We start from the raw sequence: 23513 nt of genomic DNA, 5'->3' as shown, positions 1-23513 counted from the left end.
CACACCTCCAGATCACCTACTAGAAGTGGGCCTCATCCTCCCTGACTGGATCCACTTCGTCATCTCCAGCCTGATTCTGGCCTGCATATTTATACCTGCCTCTGGAAATTTCTACTACATGCTGTGGCAGCTTTAAGAGGGTGCGAGCGCCCCCTCCCGGCAGGGCAGGGGGGCTCAGCGGACCCGCCGCCTGAAGTTACTGCAATAACCCCGGGGTTGGCCCCCGGGTACCGGAGTCGGAGTGCGATCACCCGGCCGAAGGTCCGGACCGGGGCTCGGCGAACTCCTGGCCCGGCCCAATTAGGGTTCCTGGGTCCGAATGTACAGTAAAGGGGGATAGGGGCCTCCCGAGGCCTGTTCTGGGATGAGGTCCTTGCCAGGATGGGGAAGGAAATATACAACGGCTTGCTGCGTAGTCCTGTTTGTCTGTCTATCACTGTGGCGCGGGAGAGTGTTGCCACAGCCTACGGAGTAAGTCGGGCTTATGCGAGGGGGGGGGGACGTGGGGGACCTGGGCCCACCCTCTCCACCGGGTCCCAGCCCGGGGCCCTGACTAGGGGAACAATAGCCGCATTCTCCCATGTGACAGGTGGGGACTATCCCCGTAACTCACCTGTCCACGGGCGCCAGAAGGGCCCTGCCCCGGACTCCTTCCACTCCCCGCTTCCCTTCGCCCTGTCGGCGTGCCTGCAAGAGGCGCTTACCCGCCCAAAGCGTTGGCCTCGTTCAGCTGCCGTCCTGCGGGTTCTGGGGCTGGCCTTCCTGTCCTCCAATGGGAGGGGTCTCTGCCTGGTAGCGGGGTCGTTGGCTGCTCCTCCGGGTGCCGCCTCTAACTGCTTGCTCTGCCCGGCCGCTTTTCAAGCGGCCCGGGCAAGGACGCCGGGGATGTTGCCTCCCCCCCCCCGGGCGTCCGCATGCTCCCTGACGTCAGGGCCGGGGCGTGCCACACTGACTCCGGTCCTGCGCAGCCCCAGCTGGCCGGCGCGCCGCTCAGGCTCCCTGCCCGCCTGCCGTGGTCACTCCTGGCCCCGCCTTCCCCAGTGCAGGGCAGGACGCTCCGCCCTGAGGCAGGTTTCCACTCGGCCGAGGCTTCCCCTGTCTCCCGGGCTGCCTGCCTGCTCACCCGGTGCCGTTGGGAGGGCGTTCCCTACCCCCGGGGCGAGTGCGGACCCGGCTGGGTCTGTCACACATGCATCTGACAAAGTGGGTCTTTGCCCACAAAAGCTTATGCTCCAACACTTCGGTTAGTCTATAAGGTGCCACAGGACTCCTCACCGCTTTTATAGTATGAGGCAAAATCCCTTGACTACAACCATACAGTGGATGGATCTCTGCTGCAAAAGACTCTATCTGGAACTAAAAGACAGGACTATGAAGCACTTTAAAGACCAACAAGATGGTTTATTAGGTGGTGAGCTTTTGTGGGCCAGACCCACTTCCTCAGATCAAATTGTGGAACAAAAGTGGGTCTGGCCCACGAAAGCTCACCACCTAATAAACCATCTTGTTAGTCTTTAAAGTGCTGCATAGTCCTGTCGTTTGTTTCAGCAAGACTAGAATAACACGACTACATCTCTATTACTATTCTGTCTGGAACTATCATTGAGCCAGATTCTTCAAATAGTTCCTCATGTTGGATTGGACTTGGCTCAGTGAAATCATGAAATAGGCTATTCAGCTCCTCCTACAGGAGGAGTGTGAAATCTGGCCCACAGAGTCAGAGGAAACCTATAAGTAAAATACCAGCAGAACATATCTGTGAGACTGACCCTGAAGCAATGGATCAGGGAGAATTTTATCCAAAGTTCTGAAAAACAGGGGTTGTGCCTTTAAGTCTGCACCTTTACAGTCATCCTGGTAAGGGGGAGGGGAAGGAGGGGGACAATTACAGATAATGTTTTCTCTTTTATTCAGGCATGAAGAGACATACATTGATCTAACAGTTTGACCAAATGTATTTTAATGGCCGATTAAGCCAGGCAACAGCATTAAGGTTCAGCTTGGTTTTTTTTTCCCCCCTAGAAAGCAGGACGACTCAGCTACCCCGACTGGAAGAACAAAGCTGTCCTCAAAATGGTGTGAAACCATTTGTCCCTGCAAGTCAGGAGCACAACAAAGAAATCATTTCACATGCTGCTGACATGTTAATAATGACTGCGGAGAATTAACTAGTTGGGTGGAAGGGAATCTCACTCAACACATGATTTCCAACATGAGCATGACTGAAATGGCAGGAGAGGCATGAGCTATGACCATTTGAGGCCTTTCCACCCATACGCAGAGAAAGGGTTGGGTCGCCCCTTAGATAAATGCCAGCACTGGACAGGCATTCAACCAAAGGCAGGCAGCGGGGAAGGAGGGAGAAGAAAGGGGGCCTGAAATCAGAGGACATTCACAGCTTGACACACATATAAACCTTCAATTAATTTTTAGGGTGCGGGGAGGAGAGGGGGAGAAAAAAAATCATTGTACATACCTAGCAAACGGAGCAGCAGGAAAAGCACCCCCAAAGCATAAGACTTAAGTTCAGGGCTCACTGTTCTGTACAGAGGAGAAAAGGAAATTGATTGTTATCGTACAGCTTTCATTAGCAAACCCGGTCACTGTGCTTTGCTGTCAATCAGGACGCCACTGTCACCTCTTCAGAAAATCATTAACAGGCTTCTTTTCTTTTTTCTTCCCCCTTGGTCCAATTGCCTGCAGCCTGAAAAATAATTGCAACTGCAGCCGCATGATAAGTCCTGGAATTTAGCTGCGTTGTTAATAATGGGCGCTAATCTTGTCATTTGAAGGAAAAAATGCAAATCCTATCCCAGTAAATTATCATTTATAGAATCCCGGTATCACTTTTCAGGCCCTGGATGCTTTAAATCAGCAGGATATAAACCAACAAAATCCTCTTTATTGTAACTTAATTGTGGGTAGGATGGGGTGGGGAAAATGGGAGTGGAAGAGCAAAGAGGGAAAATGACCAACTTGTCATTCCCAGGTCTAACTCTTAAATCAGCCAGATCAGCAAAGGTTCATATGCTGGCCTGTCCACACAGAAGAAACAAAAAACAGGACTGTGTAGCACTTTAAAGACTAACAAGATGGTTTAATAGGTGATGCGCTTTCGTGGGCCAGACCCACTTCCTCAGATCAAATAGTGGAAGAAAATTGGAAGGCAATTTTCTTCCACTATTTGATCTGAGGAAGTGGGTCTGGCCCACGAAAGCGCATCACCTATTAAACCATCTTGTTAGTCTTTAGAGTGCTACACAGTCCTGTTTTTTGTTTCAGCTGCACCAGACTAACACGGCTACATTTCTACCACTGTCCACACAGAGTGATGCTTATGAAACTGAGATTAGTTTCTGATCAGTTTTGACGTGGGAAGATAATGGGCCAGGCTAGTCATAGCCCTTTACTTTGAATACAACCCTAATTTATCTGGCTGCCATTAATCTCTGAAGTCACTTTGGCTGCATCTAGACTGGCATGATTTTGCGGAAGTACTTTTAACGGAAAATTTTTTCATTAAAAGCATTTCCGCAAAAGAGCATCTATATTGGCAAGTGCCTTTGTGCAAAAGATTTGCTTTTGCGCAAAAGCATCTGTGCCCAGTATAGACGCGGTTTTGTGCAAGAAAGCACCAGTGGCCATTTTCACCATCGGGGCTTTCTTACGCAAAAATTTCCTGTCCCTGTCTATACTGGCCCTCTTGTGCAAGAACACTTGCTCAAGAGGGCTTCTTCCCGAGTGGGAGCGTCAGAGTTCTTGCGCAAGAACACTGACAATCTTACATTAGATCGTCAGTGTTCTTGCACAAATTCTCATGGCCAGTTTAGACAGCTGGCAAGATTTTGTGCCGAAGCAGCCGCTTTTGTGCAAAATCTTGCCAGTCTAGACGCATCCATTAAGAATAATAAATAACTTCCTTCCCATTCACATAATTCATGTGATGCTACAGGGTAAAGTCATGCCACTGGTATAAACCTACTGGAGTAATTGGAATTTTACCCAGGATTAATCCGAGCATGAACATGCACTCTCTTATTCAGCACTTTGGAGCAAAATGGTTCAAGTGAGCCTGGCAATGAACCCCCAACAAAAGGGTCTGCGTTCAAAGGAAGCTTAAAAGCGTCAGATCCCTGCTTCTATTAATCTCTTACATGGTCTCTGTTAGGTTTTATTAGGGATGGGTGCTTCCAATATCTAGACAGTGGAAGGGAACAACCTTTAGAAAGACATCCACTATTGAATTAAAGACTTCAAATGATGAAAACTCTATCTCAACACTCGCAAAGATGTTCCAGGAGTTAATGGCATGGCACAAAAGAGGTCCTGTGAAAGGGAGGGGAAAAAGTAAAGAATAGAGGGAACCAAACTTTACCTCAGTCAAGTATCAGAGGGGTAGCCGTATTAGTCTGAATCTGCATAAATAACGAGAAATCCTATGGCACCTTATAAACTAACATTTATTGGATGCCTCTGACGAAGTGGGTCTTTGCCCATGAAAGCTTATGCTCCAATAAATCTGTTAGTCTAAAAGGTGCCATAGGACTTCTCTTGTTCTTTACCTCAGTCAGTTTCCCTACATGGATTCCTGGTGTGTTTTGCCTTTTTTTAGGGGGGGATGTTGGGGGAGGGGAGGGAAGAGGAGGTTAAAAGTTTTCATTTCATATGACTGTTTTTTAAATAGGCTTTTAATATTTTTGAAATTTTCAATTTTTCCATTGAAAAACAAAAAAATTAAAAACTTTCCGTTTTTATTTTTTCATTGAAAATTTTGAAGATTTTTTTTGTGAAACATAATTATCAACTAGCATGTTTCCCTTTTTCCTCAATCAGTTTTTATATATTAAGGATCTTATCTAACTCCCACTGAAGTTAGTGTGAATTTTTCCATTGAATTTAATAGGTACTGGACTGAGCTCTGAGGACAGGTGTATACTAGACCTGGAAGGTTGGCTTAAGGTCTGCAACTCCAGCTATGTATTCTATGTATCTGGAGTTGCCTTACCTTAAGTTGAGTTTGGAGGCGTCCATACAGCAGGAGCCTAATGGGAGCAAACACTCCCGACGGCTGCCCTTGCTCCTTGCAACTGCAAGGAGCATAGGTGGCGCTGGAACTGCCCTCACCATTTGATTTACAGGTCTGAATCAAACCCGTTAAATCGAATGCCAGAACGTTGATCTCTGGCGTGCTCTAAGTGTGTAAGGTCTTCAGGGTATGACCTGTCTCAACTTATGTCTGTGTGACTCCTGCCACACTTTTTGGTGATACTGACAGGTAAATAATAATAATCATGGCAGAGAGACCTCAAAACATCTTTTATTTCTCTGATCACAGCAGTTTTAGCCCCTCCCAGCATGACATAAAGTCAATTGGTTCCAGAATCCAGGCTATATTAAAAACGTCAGTTTTAGATTACAGGGTGGCCATTTAAACCAGACTCCAGGATTTGCAAAGAGACACACTTCCTGGTAAGCACTCTACACGTGCCCTTGCTGGCTGTGTCTCAACAACACTGGCAACTGCTGTTTGCAGGGGAGTTTTGAAAACCCATCCCCAGGTGCCTGCCTGTCACCCTTCGTTTCTTTTCTAAGATGGGTGTACGTGTCATTCAGCCTCTTTGTCTCTGCTAGGCTCAGCGTGACCGTGTTCATTGCTGGGGCCACTCCACTTACCTCAGCGTCTAATACTGACCTGCAGAAACAACAGGGGAATTGATTCAGTGCAGCTCGAGGGGCAGGGAGGCTGTGATTCTGAGCCAGAGGGCTGCATGCAAGTATGCGGCAAAGGCAGGGGTCAGTCCCCCCCCCCCCCCCATCTGTCTAGCTACCGTGAAGTGGTCAGGAAATGAGAAAGGCCCCACTTCTGTTGCAGGGAAGAAATGTAATAAGGCTAAAAATTGGCCTGGTGGCAGCATCTCAACCGCATGATACCTGTCTTCATGAGGCTCTTTTAGGGATAGCACTGATCAGTGGGAGCTGAGCATCGAAGGACACTCGTTTCCAGAGGCCCTGAGTCCCCACTGAAAGTCAAGGGAACTATCGGGCTGAATTCGGTGCAGCTGAAAGGACAAGGGGAGGGGGAATTTTGTAGTGCTCACCCCCACGAACAAGGCCAGATCCTGAGATCTGCTGAGCACCTATCTGTAGCATCTGTCAATTCCAATGGTAGTCAGGAGCACTAAGTGTCAGCAGTCTGACCTCCATACACTCCATGCAGTCTCCCTCGACCTACAGCAGGGGTGGGCAATAATTTTTAGTGGGGGTACATTCCCAAGATTTTGGACAGTGGTCAAGGGCTGCACTTTTCTGTGGTGGAGGTGCGGGGTCTAAGATGGTGCAGAAAAGCACCCAGGGTAGGGGACTAGGGTGCAGGAGACAGTGTGAGGTCTGAGGGAGTTTGGGTGAAGGAGGGGGCTGTGACCTGGGGCAGGGGATTGGGGTACAGGATCAAGCAGGGAGTGTGGGTGCAGGAGAGGATACTGGCCTGGGGGAGGGGCTGTAGGAGGAGGTACAGGGTCTGGTTGGGAGTTATGACATGGGTGTGGGGTGCAGAGGTTTTTGATGGTGACTTGGGCGAGGGAGTTGGGGTGCGGGAGGGGCTGGGGTGCCAGAGGCAGGCTTTGGCTGGGAGGGACGTACCTAAGCATCTCCTGGCCAATAGCCCTGAAGCACCCCTCAAGGCAAGCTGGGCTCCATGCCTGCTGCAGCCCCAGACGGCTTAAAACTGCAGGCTACTTGTTCCATGTGGCTCTCAACTCTGGGAGGGGAGGGGCTTGCATTGCCCCGTCCCCCAGGATGATCTCTCAGCTCCCATTGGCTGATTGGCAGAGAGATTGGCTGAGGTCAGTTTCTATTGGCTGGTTGTTTCTGGCCAATAGGAGCTGAGGATTGGGCTGAAGGCAGGGAGAGTGCACACAGCCTCTCCCTCCAGAGCAGAGAGCACACGAAGTAGCCCTGCACTTAAATCAGTGTACCTGAGGGTTCTGGCAGGGTGTCCACAGGCTGGAACTGATGGATTGGTGGGCCGGATCCAGCCTGCGAGAAGTATCTTGCCCACCCCTGATCTACACCCAGGGGAGGAGCCTTTCAGTTCCCAATTAATTTGCTGCAGACTATTGGAGAAAGTGATGGATCCAAGAGGCTCATCGTATAAGTATCAACTGGGTGCCCAGCACCCACTGGCTGCCCTGTGGATCAGCACCACCTCCTCTCCAGTGCCTCCCGCCCACTGTGATCAGCTTTTCAGCAGCATGCAGGAAGCACTGGGAGGCAGGAAATGAGGGGCAGGTGGGAACCTGGAGTGGAGCAGGGTCAAACATCCCCCAGGAGCTGAGGAAGTTGGCACCTATGGCTCATCAGACCCTCAGGATGGCTCTTACCTGATAAGTATGATAACTGAGGGCGTCTGCGCCATGGCTCCGATCATGCTGCAAACACACATCACACAGAGGAATGTCAAGAAGGCCTCTTGGCAGCCAGGACTGGGGCATTTTCCAGGCATAACTGTAGCGTTCTCAGCTGGGACCAAACTGAGGCATGCGCAGCCAGTGAGATTCTGGAAGGGAGCAAAGTCACGGGGGTTAAAGGAGAACAGGGCCCACTTTCTCAAAGAACAGGCACTTTACAAGGAGCCAGGTTGCTAACTAGCAAGTGGGCACTCTCCAGCGGTCAATTAATTTGCGGCTAATAAGTCCCTTGCTGAGCTGGTTTGGAAAGGCTTTTCAAAGGAAAGGCTCCAATGCCTTCTATCAGTAGGGTAGCTTCTCCTTCTCCTTGCTCTCTTTTTTCCCTGTCCTTCCACTGCTCAAACAAATGTGGCTGTAAGACTATTATCCCCAATGGTCACCCTTGTGAAAAGAAGAAAGGAAGGATCTGTGTACTGGCATCATGATAAAATGCTGCCATGTTAAAGTTACAACTTCCCAACAGGTTGGTTATCTGATGCTTACCGGGTACTGGTTAACTGGTACCTGGGAGCAGCCCATGTGGGTGGGGGGCCGGGAGCAGAAGTTGGTCACCTGCATGCGGGGGGCGGAAACTAGGAGCGGGCTCTCGCTTAATCAGTTAACCAGTTAAACCTAAGGTTTAGTCGATTAACTGATTAACTGGGATTTTACATCCCTGCTTCCCAATATATCCATTCGCCTGGCTGGTGTAGGTCGCGCGGTGTGCACCATAAGGAGACACATCTCTCTGCTGCAGGTTCACCGTCTCACTCTGGCACCTTGAACAACTGCAGGGTGAGTAGGAGGACGCATGCCGACTCTCATAGCTAGGTATGAAAGGGAAGGCGGCAGAGACTCTGGTGATTATGGAAACAACCTCAAGGGTAGTACAGGGCTAACAGATGCCATCTCGTTTAGAAGGATTTGCACAGAACTGAAAGCTGCCGGCAGACAAGATAAAGTTTATCAATATGCGATCAGAAGGCAGAAAAAGCGACCGCGTTCCCTTTGATCTTTCCTGCAAGCGCAGGACGTCAAAAGAGGCTTTGTCTTTCAGGCACAGATGTTTTTGTGCTCACCCCTCCTGGAATTTCTGATGGCAGGGATGTCAGCACAATTAAGGCACACAATAATAGCAAGGAATCCTGTAATGAATACAGAGCAAATATGATCATAAATGATTCATTGGTTGTCTTTGCAAGGCTGTGAGGCTTGCAGGTCACATGCGTCTAAGAAAAAGGAGCAAATAAAATAAAATAAAATAAAATAAAATAAACCCTCCAATGTTCAAATAGAAATTCTTTTGTTTTTATGCTGGGGTGTCTCTGTAGGGATCCACAATAGCACATGTTTTAGTTCAGTGCCTCTATAGACACTAAGATCCATGGGGAACCCCAGTCTGTTCTTTCTGACATTGATCTCTTTCTCTGCATTGCTAATATAATGGTGCGGAGTGCAGCAGAAAAAAAATCCCTCAGAGATCTGTGAATCTAGTAACGCTAATGATATGACTGCAGGTGCCTGTGCAGCTGGCAGGCAATAATGACTGTAAAGAGGCCCTCTTCCATCAGCGAAATGGCCTCCTGAAGGCTCGTCTAGATGAGGGCAAATATCATGCGTGCAACTGTAGTGGTGTAGTTACACCTGTGCAAAGTCCTCTTGCACATGAGCTGCACTGGTGTGACTGACTTGTCCTGGTAAAGTTAACAGGTGAGCCTCACCAATGCAAGCCCTGCAGAGTGCATCTCCATGGGGGGTTAAACAAACGTGTCCATATTGGAAAAATTATTCAGGTGCAACACCCCCAGCACAGACAGGGCCTAAGGTAACTTCACTAGCTCATGTGTTATGGGGATGGCTGGCTATTCAGGAAACCAAGCGGGTCACAACCCTATGCATGGATCATTCTATGTGACCTCTATACAGCTGGAAGGAGTGACTTTCTTTTCTATGCAGTGGGTCCAATTCTACTCTTATTTACATGAATCCAAATCAGATGTCATTCTACTGATATCAATGTAATTAAAGGAGAATAAAGTTAGCATGAGGTCAGATCAGCAGAGAAAGTAACTTAAAATTTCTTACAAGTACTGTCCTATTGCCACCTGGGTCCCTGCCAGCTTTTTAAATAGCTCCCTGCTGGCTTTTGCCACAGCTCAGCCAGCTCTTGCTGAGCTGCACACTGGGATGCACCCACTTACTTTCACCTCTGGTCAGAATCTAGTCTTCCTCCATTTATGGTAAGGAAAGGACTGGACTGAGAATGAGAAGAAACTGGAATCTGACTCGGCCAGGAAACCTCCAAGATGCTGGCAATTCAGCTCAGTGAAGCAGTTATGCCATCCGTATGAGTTCACAGCATATCCCCCAGTCCATATGTGTCTAGCGCCAGTCCGATCCTTCTCCCCTTTGTGCTTTCCAATCATCCAGCACCAAGATGTTATCTTAGAGCACCGCAGTGGAGCTAGAACTGAATGAAACAATTTTTTTGTGCTCTTCCTAGTTCTTACCTAAGAGACCTTTGATCTTTTGTTACCGACACCATAACATGCTCTAGCAACACACAGCAACATCGAACACTAACATTCATCCTCTTCTATGAAGAAGCAATATTTTGCTACATGTGCCAAATTGCTATTGATTTTCCTGGACTACTCTGCAATCCCATCACCAGTCTGTTGTAAATTTATCTTTGTCTTTCTACGGCTCAACAGCTCATACAAAGGGAAGCAGATTTTTGAAAGCACACATACAATATTTGCACACCCAGGGGCCTTGATTTCTTGTGGAAATTATGTGTGCAAATTACCCATGTTTTGTGGTTTTAACAACCTGGTTCTGATTGGCAAGGAACAAGCTGGCATTTCAATGTGAATCCCTACGACTTCAGCACTACAACATTAGATTTGGAATTCATGTGCTCCCAGCCAAAGGGGAAATTGAAAAACAACACCATGAAACAAGATAGATAGACAATGGCTTAACCCACAAGGGTCACTGAGAGTGGAGGACTGTTTAGAAAAAGAATTTGCTGAAATGAAAGTGTCCCCTCTGTGCCCCTTTAGCACTAATAAACCCAAAACCTTTCTTCAGAGCAACTTCATCACAAAGAACAATAGCATTCATATGAGAAAGGCAAACTAACTGAGCAGACCATTAGAGACCATTCATGGAGAGAGAAAGCAGAGATACAGGTCTGGAAACACACAGTGCAGTAAAGTTAAATAAAACATTCGGAGAGTTTTATGCCCCAGTAAAAAGCAACTCTTGGCTCATCACACGTATATAATATCCACCAACCCCTCTAGACAGGTCATTATCTGGATTATGATCTTAAAACCTGGTTTGGCAATTTGGCCTTGCTTCAAGGCCATTACATGGCCAAACTGGTCCATAATTCTTGATAATGCCCTTTCCAGAGGATGCTATTGCCTCATTAATTCATGGCCAAAAATGTTCCTTTGAAAAGCCCAGGATGACTCTGCCAATGAAAAGACTGAACAGGAGAGAGCAAGTGAGGAAGAGGAAGGAGAGGAAGAAAGAGGGACTTTTGCTAGATGGGTTTATGCTTATAGCATGTTAGCTCTGATCGTTACATAGCAAAGAGACCCCAAACAATCCCTGGAAACAGAGAGAGCTTTGAGCAATGCAGTGTAAATGACACTTTTACACCCTGCCACTATCTAGCATTGTTTCTTCTTGCTAGTGAATGATTTGGCACATCAGGGGGACGCTTGTATCCTACTAACACTTCGCTCCGTGCCAAAAGTTTTGCTGTCAAAACAATCACACTGGAACTAAGTGCTGGTTGTAAGGCAAATGCCAGAGGGAATGCATGAGTTTAACATGTACAACTTCTGTGTTTTTGCATGTAAAGATCCAAGACAAAATTATTTTCTTAGCTATAACACAAAGATCCAGGGGAGCTGGCATCATGCTGTCTCCTTTGCTGGTAAGCACTTTTATAGAATGCAGGGCATTTCATTTATCTCAGAACACTGTAAACAACTCAGTTACAGTGTTACACTGCTGGAGTGAGAAGCCAGAAGTGAGGGTCGTAACGAACAAGTCCACATATGTGTCCACTTGTTGCCCCCCCCCAACTTGTCCCTGTACAGTTGACTTGCGATGACCTGGTAGAGGCTGCAGTTTACCCATCCAGTGGTGAACTCTTACTGATGGGTTTGACTTGAGAAAAGATGATAGAAAAGCCAAATGAGGACTTGAGGATGTGCCTGGAGATGATCACAGAAAGAGGAAGGCCACCTTTAGTTCCCAGGATTCTGCATACTTGGGCCAGAGGCGCATGGAGTGAGCAATAATATAAAGCAGGGCAATAATTTTTGAGGGAGTGTAACCAAATTATCCAAAGGAGAACCCGCCCCCGCGAGTTCAGGGGAGGAAGGGGGGCGCCAAATAATGTTTATGGCCCGTTCCCAGTGCACAGAAAGCACCCTGGAGTGGGAGCACCCTAGCCCCTGCCGTAGGTGACCATAGCAAGGTTGGCAGTCAAGCCCCCAGGAACCCTTTCCCAGCCTTGTTGTTGTTACAAGGACTCTGCCACACAGGGGAGTGGAAGGGGAGCCCTCGACATCAGGGAGGCCTCTGGATAAAGGAAGTGGGAGCGGGAACTCAGAGCCTTTTGCTAGCCCATTTCACTAGGGCAGTGTAGAAGCCAGGAATGTTCCCCTCAATAGCAGGACCATTCCCCCCAGTGATGTCTAGCAATGTGCTACATGGAGGATCATCCAAATTCACTCCCTCTAGCAAGTAAAAATTGCTCACGTAGCACCGGCCTACTGAGGCCATGAGGTCAAAGCACCAATGCCACGGCTCCATGAAAGAAGGGAGCTCATGGAGATAAGATTTCTGTCCAGCAGCTGCAGTGATTTTTCATTTGTTAGTCAGGAGATTTTATCTCTGCTTGCTAGCACCTCCAGGTCCACAAGGCTTGTCGGGGAGGAACCAAGGTTTTGATACGCACCTCCCCATTTGGGTGTGATATCTCCTCTCTATCTTCTCCTAAAGCATTGGCCTGCTCTTTGAAGTGGCCTGACCCTTCTGCACACCTGACAGCAGCACCATGGGCATGTCTCCGGACTCTCCCCTCTGTGCATATGGTACAATGGAAAAGGGGAATGTTCCCGGAGAAGTGGGGATTTACAGTTCCTGCTGAGTGTTGTAAGACAAACCCAAACTCTCCAAAAAAACAACAAATAGTCTTGCAGCACCTTAAAGACTAACAAAACATAGAGATGATATCATGAGCTTTCGTGGACACACCCCACTTCTTCGGCTACCCCTCTGAAGCTTCCAAACTCTCCAGACATTCCAGAGCGAAGAGGCTGAGCTTTGAGAATATCAGTGGCGGGGCAAGCAGGGGGAATGGGACTGCAGAACACAGATGGGCAAACCAGATAAGGAATAGTTGAATACAATGAGTGTTGCTCTGTCAGCAGCCATGAACAGCTGCTCATTTAATACGGCCCCATGTGCACAGAAAAGCGAGGCATGTAGAGTTCCTCAAAATGCATTTTTGGCCAAGGCTTTGTGTGATCTATGCTGTAGTTCACTAAGGACTTGTCTTCACTTACCCCGAGATCAATGCTCTGGAGATTGATCTGCTGGGGTTTGATTAGTGGGTCTTTTAAAGACCTACTGAATCGACCACAGATGGCACCTCCATCGACCCCGGTACTGCACCAGGTTGCAAAGAGTAAGGGACATCGATGGGAGTGTTTTTCTAGTCAACCTCTCTCAGTGGAGATGTTGCAGAAATTCAACTTAAAGTACACTGATTCCACCTATCCTAGTCTTGTAACTGGAGTTACATATCTGAGGTGAGGTTCCCTGTAAGCTGCATGGCTACATGAATGCCCAGCTGTTTAATGAGTCCCACCCAGATGCTCAGTGTTCCTTCACAGAGAGCTCTGCTGACTGGCTGCGGGAGAGGCCCTCTTGTTGAGCAGCAGCAGCTGCCTGCTACTAACAGAGGAGCTCGAACAGCAGTTAGGGAGAGGAGATAAGGAGGAGGGAAGGAGGGAGTAAGCTGTTAGGTAAGGGAGTTTGGGGAGATGAGGTGGAGGGAAGGAGTGGCTGGGAAGAGTCAGACGGGAGTGGAGTTTGGGGAGTCTCATCTCCTGGCTGGGCAGCCTGAAGAGGAGAGAGAGGCAGAGGTAGAGGCAGAAACCCAGCACTCTTCTCAAGCCTTCCTGGCCCTTTTGAAATGTACAAGGGTCTGGCTGGAGCTCTTGTACATTTCAAAAGCAGAATCGCAGCAGAAGTGGGGTGAGCGGAGACTACTTCAGTCCCCACACGCACCGTTTCCTGCTGTGCCTCTACCTACCCTGCCCCCCATGGAGATGGTGCTGGGGGGAACCAGCTTTTAAGTTGGCTCCCCCCAGCACCAACTCCTGCTTCGCTCCTTGAGGACTCTCTCTGATAGAGGCAGCAAGGGGGGGGGGGGGGGAGGGGAAGTGACTAGTCCCATCACTAGTCGACTATCCAACAAGCTTCTGCTTCTCACTTACATCCCTAGTTTGGACAGTGCCTAGCATAATGGGTGACTGACATGGCTGGAACACCCAAGGGATGATGGTAATTCACAGAATAAGAAGAAGGAGAATTCTCTGCATCTTAGGGTCCTTAAACCATTTGAGGACTTCAGTATTTGAGATATAGATGAGAGGATTATTCCAGGAGGGGGTGGGTGAGATTCTGTGGCCTGCATTGTGCAGGGGGTCAGACTAGATGATCATAATGGTCCCTTCTGTCCTTAAAGTCTATAAGTCAATTTCTGGGACCTTCAGCCACCTTCAGATAAAAATGAATAACTCTTCCTGTATATACACCAGCCTCACAACCAGACCCGGATACAAAATGCTGAGTAAATCACAACAATTACCGTGCTGTTGCAGCCCGCAAAGCAGGCAGACAAGTAGGTGATCCCATCTGCCCCACAAACTGGAGTGAAGGAATCGGTTTGGCATTCACAGTTGTTATTGCAGGGGGAATACGGGTCCAAAGGCGAGGTCAGAACTGAGCTGCAAAAGAAGCAGAATTAGAAATGGATCCACAGTCAAATAACACAAGCTGGCTTTTATGAGAAGCATCACATGAAGGCGACTTAGCCAATCACTGCAAACAAATGGAGAGAAGGGTGCGTGGGATGTTTGAGTACCAAAAGAAGGGACCGGAGGCCATACTTCCCTCTCTGACAAAAACACATTGAGGTTAATTATTTCCGGCTCCCACCATCCCCCGAGGGCTCTTCAGGACTATGCTGGAAAATTTAACATGAAGCACCGTGGGTGTTGTTTCAGCCTGAGCAGCCTTGGGATCAGGGCTCCAGGACAGGAGAGGCTGTACTTCTCCAGCATAATGAAGTAACAACAAGTTGTGGAGGTGCCGACATTTTCATCCTCAAAGAGATATTGCCTCATGCTGAGTAACGCTGGAAGAATACAGAAACTATCTGTGTTAGGACCTAGCTCTGCAGGGCCTTCAGGGTCCTAATACCCTGCCTCAAAATAGATCTTACGTACTGCCGGGAGAAAACACTTCTTGCTTATCACACTGGCTACCCCTTGGTGTATAGAGTTCAACTCCTAAATGCCCATGTAGGCCACCTCAGTAAAAGCGCCCACAGTTTCCTGTATTTTTATGGATGCTTAGCACTTCCAAAGATCAGGCCAGAACGGATCCATTTATTTCCATCCTTCATGATATCAGAATCTGACCTTGTGTTTCTAGCCACTTAAGTCAGTTCCAGTTAAGCTCAGTGGAATCTGGCTCTCCCTCCAACATGTTATTTTTCTGAGTCACCTCTAGGCATTTCTATAGACTGGGCCTAATACAACCATGGCGGAAGTGGGCACCACATCTATTGACTTCAATGGAGCCCTCCCTACCTGTGTAGGGAATGAATTTACTCTAACAATTTTACTCCAAACTCTTACTTACTCCTGGGTGAGATAAGGTGGATGAGGTAATGGCAGTAAAGAGAATTTGGGCCCATAAAAGATATTACCTCACCCACTTTGTCTCTCCAACATCCTGGGACCAACATAGATGCATTGATACGTCATACAACTTAGTCCTACAAAGACTCAAATACCAGAGGTTTAGTTAGGGTTGGTCCTGTCTAGAGCAGGGGATTGGACTAGATGACCTCCTGAGGTCGCTTTCTACCCTCAGCTTCTATGATTCTATGATTCACTGACGGGCGGGGTGCAATAACTTAGTAAAATAGTGAAATATGAGCAGATTAGTTCAGCTAACACCGTTGTGCTACACAGCAGTAACATGGGGCTGGAGGTGAGACATGGAGTCAGAATTCTCTTTATACTCACTTGTTTCCATAGGGAACAGTAACCCCAGCTACAGGCCCTGTGTCGCAGCCCAGGAACAAGAAAGAAACATAGCAAGCTGTGGACACCAGATTAACCAGCATGGCCATCCTAATGGCTCCTAGAGCAGACAGGCTGAGCTTCTTCACCAGGAGCCCTCCCAGGAATATGCCCAGACATGCGCATGGGATCGCTGTCATCCCTGCAAGAGGAAGACAAGGTCAGGAAGAGGCACAAGGAGAAAGTGGGAGCTGAAAAAACACACTGCATGTTGAAGCATTGTATTTTCCAGTGACTATATGCATGTGCGCCTGGTGGGGAACCTCTAAGGACTAAGTAGGTCACCACTCTGCCCCAGCTAGCACAGAACTGCCCCCCTACAATGCTTTGTCCAGAGACTTTCACTGATTTTCCTGAAGGAGACTAATCTGATCTCATGCAAGATTTCCAGAAGTGACTAGTGGCTGTGGATACCCAACATGAGACACTTTGAAGGGGCTTTTTCTTCAGTGGGGAGGTGAACATCTGGCTTTTTAATCAAGTCTCAAGCTTGGTATTCAACATCACTAGTTGCTTCTGAAAACTCAGGCCCCTCTACACTTCAGGAAAGTTCTCACAATATTCAGCCTCTTTTTGCTCACTTTCAGCCCATCACTGCAGACCATCCCCAAACCTACAAGAAGGTCTCTGGATTCTGGGGCCTGCTGGAGCAGCAGGTGGAAAAATTTCAAAGCAATTTCATTTAAACTAACAAAAAAAAGGAGGTTTTCAAAATTAGTTCAATAGAAAAATGCATAGCAATTGGGTGCAGGCTCTGCAGCCTGTGTGCTATTCCTTTTGATATTAAACCAGACTAATTTGATGCTGCCAGTGTATGGTAGGTCAAGGCAAGGGGCTCATTAGGATGGTGATGATTGCAGGTTATTCAGAATCAACACCTAAATGCAGGCCTTTTGGAGGGGCAAGGAGGGCCATTTGGCCCAGGCTTAAGGAGACAAAGATGCCTCAAATTTTGACATTTTTCTACCAAGTCATCTGCATTTGTTATACACCCTGCAGTTATAACAGAGACAACGAACAAAGCTATATATACTTGCAAAGAATTGATTTAAATCATTGTGGGACCTCGGGTCTTTGCCAATTTTTTGGTCACATCCGAGTTTTCAGCTGCGTGACTGGAGACAGGAGTCACTTCTGTAATTAGTGATTCTCCGTTATGAAATGCTGTTTACAGTCTCTGCATAGTTTAGAGGTTTTGAAAGTCATCATTAATTCTGTTACTGTAAATGATTTTGCTTGGTCTCAGGGTGAGTTTAACCTTTAAATTTGATGTTTATCTCTGCATAGGAGATTTTTGTATTCCTGCTTTTTCTTATGGATCTTCATATACAATAACCGTATCAGGCTCAGCTGTAAGCTACCTCTTTGTCCAGTTTTAGATTCACCTTTAAAGGCTTTTTTGTGATGATAAAATTTTAATTCTAGTTGTTTAATAAACATTATATCTAATCTGGCAACCTCCTCATGTTCATATACATAATAACACACTAGTTATTAAAGGAATTTAAAAACAGGAACATGTTAGCAGACAAAATTACAAGACTTTGCAATATGGTTATAAGGGCCATAATAAATAATACCCCAAACTATTATTATATAATATTCATTGTGAAGTATATGCAATTAAATTATGTATAACCAATAGCCTTTAGCGAATTAATTTATTATGTGTTACTGTGTTTTAAAAGAACTCCTTTATAAAAATGAAGCAAAGATTTGAAAGTGCTGCAATAAGAGATAGCAAAAGCAGCAGAGTGAAGCAGCCATTAAGAGTTTACAGCCAATAACACCATTTCTCGTAGAAAAGACGCCTCAGCCATTAGACAGTGACCATACTGACAGTGACACTTCCTGTTCTGATCATGAAAACTTTAAACCCACAAATGACATTTCAATGCCACTGCCTCAAAATGAGGAGGTCATTAATCAAGACACAGAAATGCCAACAATAGCGAAAGATGCAGAATCTACACTCAATTTAGAGACTGTGCAGACAGCAAATGAGGACCCCAGAGTTGCTGTGCAGCAGGAGCAAGAACATATAACTAGCACAGGACACAGTGTAAGAGCAGTGGCATCAGAACCTGATACTGGACTTCCTGAGAAGAACAATGTTGCTCAAATGCAGTTGTTTCTCAAAGTTAGTTGTTTTCAGATTCCAATATACTGAAAGATGTTGAAAATAATGCTTTTCCCACTCATCTGCTGACAAAAACTTTTCCAGAAGGTTGGAGCATCAGTAGATGTTGGAGGAAGTTGAAAAACCAAATACTTGCACATGAAACTTCAGTACTGCATAAAGATAACAATGTTACATGGAAATCCGCTAGTAGAGCAGCACTAGCTGACAGTTCTATTGAAAACTTACTCCTGAGTGAAACAAATACAGAAACTGATAACTGGAAAAAACTCCTTGAGAACACATTGAATGTCTTTTTTTTTTCTTTCTGAACGGGGCTTGGCTTTGTTTGGTTTCAGTTAATGTATCGGTGACCCTACAAATGGAAACTTTCTTAGTATACTTGGGTTCTTAGCAACTATGACACACTTTTATCAGACCACGTTAAGTGTGTTTGTGAATTACAAGAGAGCGCAAAATGCATGCAAGTCCATTATCTGTCTACCAGAATACAAAATGTGTTTATTGAACTGTGTGGGACATTTGTGCAAACAACCATTCTTGAAGAGATACAACATGCAAAGTACTTTTCAATTATTATTGATGCAACTCCAGACTGTTCTCATAAAGAACAGATGACTTTGATTGTTTGATATGTTAAATTTGCAGGAAGTTCAAAGGTTTCAGTTGAAGAGTGATTCATTTTGTTCAATAATTTCATGAAACAAAAATGGAAAAGAAATTGCTGCTCGTTCTGGAAGGCTTCAAATTAAATTTTCAAGTCTGCATTGGCCAAGCCTATGACAATGGGTCCAATAAGGCTGGGAAGTACAACAGAGTACAATCACTCCTTCTTGAGCAAAATGCAAACTATATTTTCTCCAGTTGTGGCAACCACACACTAAATCTTGTCAGCACTGATTGTGCTGAATCATACAAGGAAGCAATCACATACTTTGGAACAATCCAGCAATAGTACAACCTCTTCAATAGCAGTTCTCAAAAGTGGAAAATTCAGAAGCAGCATCTGCCTGTTTCCCTTCATGGCATGTTGACAACAAGATGGTCAGCAGGAATTGATGGCGTTAAACCAGTTGCACAGCATTTTGACTCTATGAGAAAGGCTTTAAGTGAGCTTGAATCTCTTACTCTCACAACATAGGCTCGCACTGAGCTTAAGTCAATTCAGAAGTATACATTCAAATTTGAATGCATTTTAATGTTGTCCATGTGGAATGAAGCTTCTAAAAATGATCCACGAAACTAATCTTGTAATTGAAGCATGCAATGCTACATTAGATGTTAAAAGGGATAACCCTGAACAACTTCTTAAAGATATTCAAAAGATTTGTGATCAATGGGATACAATCCTTTCTGAGTCCAAATCAGTAGCACAGGGTATTGACATTTTATCTGAGTTTTCCACCAATCGCAGACTAACATCCCAATCTGATGCAGAAAGGCACTATTGAGTCAAATTATTTTTTGTTATTATTGACTGCTTCAAATCTGGTCTTACATGTTGATTTGAGTCACTGCGACAAATTTGTACCCTTTTTGGATTCCTTTGGGAGTTTAGAAAACTAAGTGATGAAGATCTATATTCAGCAGCTGAACAATTTCATCAAAGGTACAACAATGAAATTTCAAGAGACCTCTGTGATGAGATCATCTTCCTGAAACACATACATTCCACCAACTTTAAATTAGACTGCCAACCAAAAGAACTGCTTCAAGAAATATTCCATCTCGGCCTGTTGACTGTATTTCCTAATATCAAAATTGCATTACGTATTTTTGTCAGTCTCCTTGCATCAGTGGCTATAGGTAAATGCACAGTCAACGTGTTAAAACAAGTAAAGAACTATCATTGTTCTACAATGGGACAGGACTGTTTGAATGGGCTCACAATGCTTAACATTACCAGTGATGTTGCACGCAAAATAGATTTTTCTTCAGTTATAAATGAGTTTGCACACAACAAAGCCAGAAAAGCATTGCTAAAATGAAGAGTTTTGCTTGCAGTGAAAACTCACAATTAAAGTTACAATTTTAATATACATGCTATTGATATAATGACTTAATTGTTAATAAATAAATGTCTCGTGTTCATTGTCAGATATTCTTTTGGTTTTAGTATGAACCTGTGGATGAGAAGTTAGATACATCGGGGGGCTGGTGCTGGACTGGGGTCTCCAAACTCAAAGTGGTCTGGGCCTCTGTCATCTCTGAGATGGCCTGCCTAGATGCCTTAACTGAGTGCTGTGGAGAGGACGACTGTCACAAAGAGAGCACTGGCACTTGGTGGGAAATAAGTGTCAGGAGCAGATGAATAAAGTGCCTCTGTTCATATCAGTGTCCTTTCGTATAAAGGAGGGAAGAGAAGAAGCACACAGAGTACAGGAGACAGCAGCAGGATGGCTCCAAAATAAAATGTTTTTGAAAAGGTGACCAGAATGCCTCAGATGGGCTAGAACAACTGCTTGTGGCTCTTTCATTGACTGTGTTTCCATTTGTAGGGGGAGTTGGAAACTCAGCTGGGGAACTGGAATCTCCATTTCAAACTGCGAACAGTGGGCAAGTCTAGCCCACCTGAATCATGAGACAGGCAGTTCCGGGGGTAGCACTCAGTCAGACAAGAAGCTCTACTCCCATGTTCCCAGGTATCTCCTCTAGCATTGTGGGCAGCAAGCTTGCACCTCTGCTTTAAGTGAGGAGCTGTAAAGTCTCTGCTCTTTCTGTAAGAATGAAGACTATCATATCTTACAGAAAGAACTGGCTCGAGATTAAACAATTTCTGCGAGCACTGGAGGAAGGGGCATGGTTTAGAGCGTCAAACTCGGGTCTGGGAGGAAGGACTCTTGGGTCATGCTTTTGCTCTGCTGATGATGTAATCCTGGCCATTTCACTTGGGGCCAAAATTTCTCATTTTAGGACTGCTGAATTTTAGATAGTGCAGGACTGATTTTCAAAAGTACTGAGCAGCTCCTCCAGTTGGCTTCAGCAGCAGTTGTGGGAGCTCAGTATCTCTGGAAATAAGGCCCTGGGCATCTAAAATTGGGTTGCTAAAAATGAGCTACCCCAGTTTTATTTATTTGTATTACTATTGCGCCTGAGCCATAGGTCATTGCTCATAATATCCTATAGACAAATTTTAAAGAGACAATTCAAAAAACAGATACAAATTTTAGAAACACAAGCTTAACCCATCCCTAAAACCACTGACACATTTCACATCAACATCCCTTAATTTACATATGAAAATAGGATACGTATTGGGATTGTATTATGTCAATTAGGTCCAAGTAGCCATCCTTTCCCATATTTTTCTTATTTTTGTGGCAACATCCTGTATAACTGAAATGTTTTCACTGTGTAGCACGTATCCTAATTTCTGAGTTGGTAAGGCAAAAGGCCTCAGAGCCAAGAATGGAGATAGCTATTAAGTTCTCAGGTGGTCGTAAAAGTCAGAAGACAATAACAGCGTGGTCAGTCTTCAACCTGGCCAGACCAGTATGGACTAACATGATTTAAATCTTTCAATATGTAACTACATAGTTTGGAAATGGAGTCTTATGAAAGCACTCCTTAATATACTGTTCTTCAGAATATCCAGGCAGTTCTCAGAACTGTGAATATTCTTTACAGGAGAAAGCCAAGGAGACATATTTGATGTAACTGCTATATCCAGTTTTTTGCAGCTATTGTCTTTTCTGACATTAATTAAATGTTTTCACACTTTCATGTACAGTCCTAACTAAGTCGAGTTCTGAAAAGCCCAAAGAATGGAGGGAACAGTGAAATTGCAAAAGAGAACTTCAGAGTATGTATCTGACTGAACTGTTCTTCCCGACCTCACTTGGAAGCCAGTGTTGGTTAATATGCCGAATACAGAACCAATATTTAATAGCAAGGCTTTGATCAAAATAGTACAGTCCCCTAGCTCTGCTTAGAGCAAAGCAACTGAGATGTAATGTGGGAGCTTGAGTACTGTCCATAATTTCTTTGCACAATCTCTAATTTATTCAGATTTTTCTAGCCACAAATTTCCATGCCATATAATATTTTGGCACAGACTTTAGCCTTGAAAACTCTAAGAGTGATTAGATTGTCCCTGTGGACCCCATGAAAACTGTTTGCACAGAATTTAAGGCTTTCTTTTTTACCTCCTCTGTATTTTTATCTCATTGGCCATTCTATTTAAACCAGATACCCAAATAAAGGAAAAACTTGATCTATTCAACAAAGGCCATTAGTCACCTGTTTGTGATGACTGCATCTTCACCTGCAGACAAAGACAATTATTGGTGTTATATGGTCAACAACTTTCAGCAGAAAAAAAAATTAAATTCCTCTAGCATACATCTCAAGACCAGGGACAGCAGAACCTCATCTTCTGCTTAAAGCAGGAAGCACACAAACCAGTTTAGAATTTTGTGAGGGACATAGGGCAGCCTCTTAAAGCTGTCTCAACCTCAATAATATAAAAATTAGAACAGGAAAGATGCCAATATACAATCCTGACAGATACCTTTTATGAGAGACACAGTCAGTCAGCTCGCCTGATCCTAACCTTGGCCATTGTTTAGCTAGGGATGGCTCTCAAGAGATAAAGTAACCTAGTATGTACGCCAGCCCTCCTAGAGATGACCTCTATCAATAGTATCAAAAGCCCCATTTCAGACTAACAAAGGCAGCATAAATCTTTCCCTGCTTGGGAGAGCAGTGTTTGTGAATCAAGTGAGAGAGAATGCAGTTATGGTAGAATAGTCATTCCAGAAACTAGTTTGTCTGTCAGCAAATAAATGATGATTAAGGTGCCCATATTTCCCAAAAGAGAAAGCAGGATACAGTGCGTGGGTGACCCAGGTGGGCTGGCCTAAGCCCTCCTCCTGCCCCATGGCTTGCCTGAGCCCCCCTCCCCATGTGTGGGGAAGGTAGGGCTTGGGCAAGCAGAGTTGCTCACGCTACACGGCCCTATTTTCCAAAGGCTGGGACTGGCATCACAGCTTGCCTGAGCCCTGCCTCCCCACATTGCACAAGGCTAGCATCACCCCTCTCCTTGATGAAAGTGAGCAATTGTCCCCAGGGCTGTCCTTACTCATACACAGAATACACAATTGCATCAGGCACCCGGAAATTTGGGGCATCACCATGTCTTAATGTCTACCCACCCACCTCTTCCTATCCCTGTTCTGTGGTTCTGCTTCCTCCGGAGAGGATCTAGTTAACTTAGAAATGACAAAGCCTGCCAGCCCAATTAGCAGAACACAGAACCTGTGAAAGAGCCATGCAAGTGGTAATGAAGCCATTGAACAGGCATTTGCCAACCCCAGGGATATACTGTCAGTTTCTGAATTTACTGTGTCAGCGGACAGGACCTCAGTTGAAAATCTGATTAAAAAGACTTCGTTTGTATCTTGCTGATGATTATAAAATCACATCTCTAAAAAAATTCTCGCCACCCTTCCCCTCCCGGGCTTCCATCTGGCCTAAGGGCACCCGTTTAATAGTACTGTATAGGGTCCCATACATCCTAAG

General features: G+C 45.6%; 1 protein-coding gene across 3 annotated transcripts in view; it reads right to left on the bottom strand.

Moving 5' to 3' along the window:
- The window catches only part of SLCO3A1 (solute carrier organic anion transporter family member 3A1), a 285388-nt gene that overhangs the window by 16365 nt on the left and 245510 nt on the right, over positions 1-23513 (bottom strand). For all 3 annotated transcript variants that reach the window (XM_075897022.2, XM_075897019.2, XM_075897020.2), the window contains exons 6-9: positions 15797-15995; positions 14350-14488; positions 7380-7555; positions 2477-2541 (exon numbers count right to left, since the gene is read on the bottom strand). In XM_075897022.2, the coding sequence (XP_075753137.1) occupies positions 2477-2541; positions 7380-7555; positions 14350-14488; positions 15797-15995 (579 nt within the window). The remainder of the gene's footprint in view (positions 1-2476; positions 2542-7379; positions 7556-14349; positions 14489-15796; positions 15996-23513) is intronic.

The sequence above is a fragment of the Pelodiscus sinensis genome, chromosome 14, assembly GCF_052426305.1.
Source record: "Pelodiscus sinensis isolate ZL-2025 chromosome 14, ASM5242630v1, whole genome shotgun sequence".
NCBI lineage: Eukaryota > Metazoa > Chordata > Testudines > Trionychidae > Pelodiscus > Pelodiscus sinensis.
Note: the sequence above shows the minus strand (reverse complement) of the source record. Positions and strands in the feature narration are given on the sequence as shown.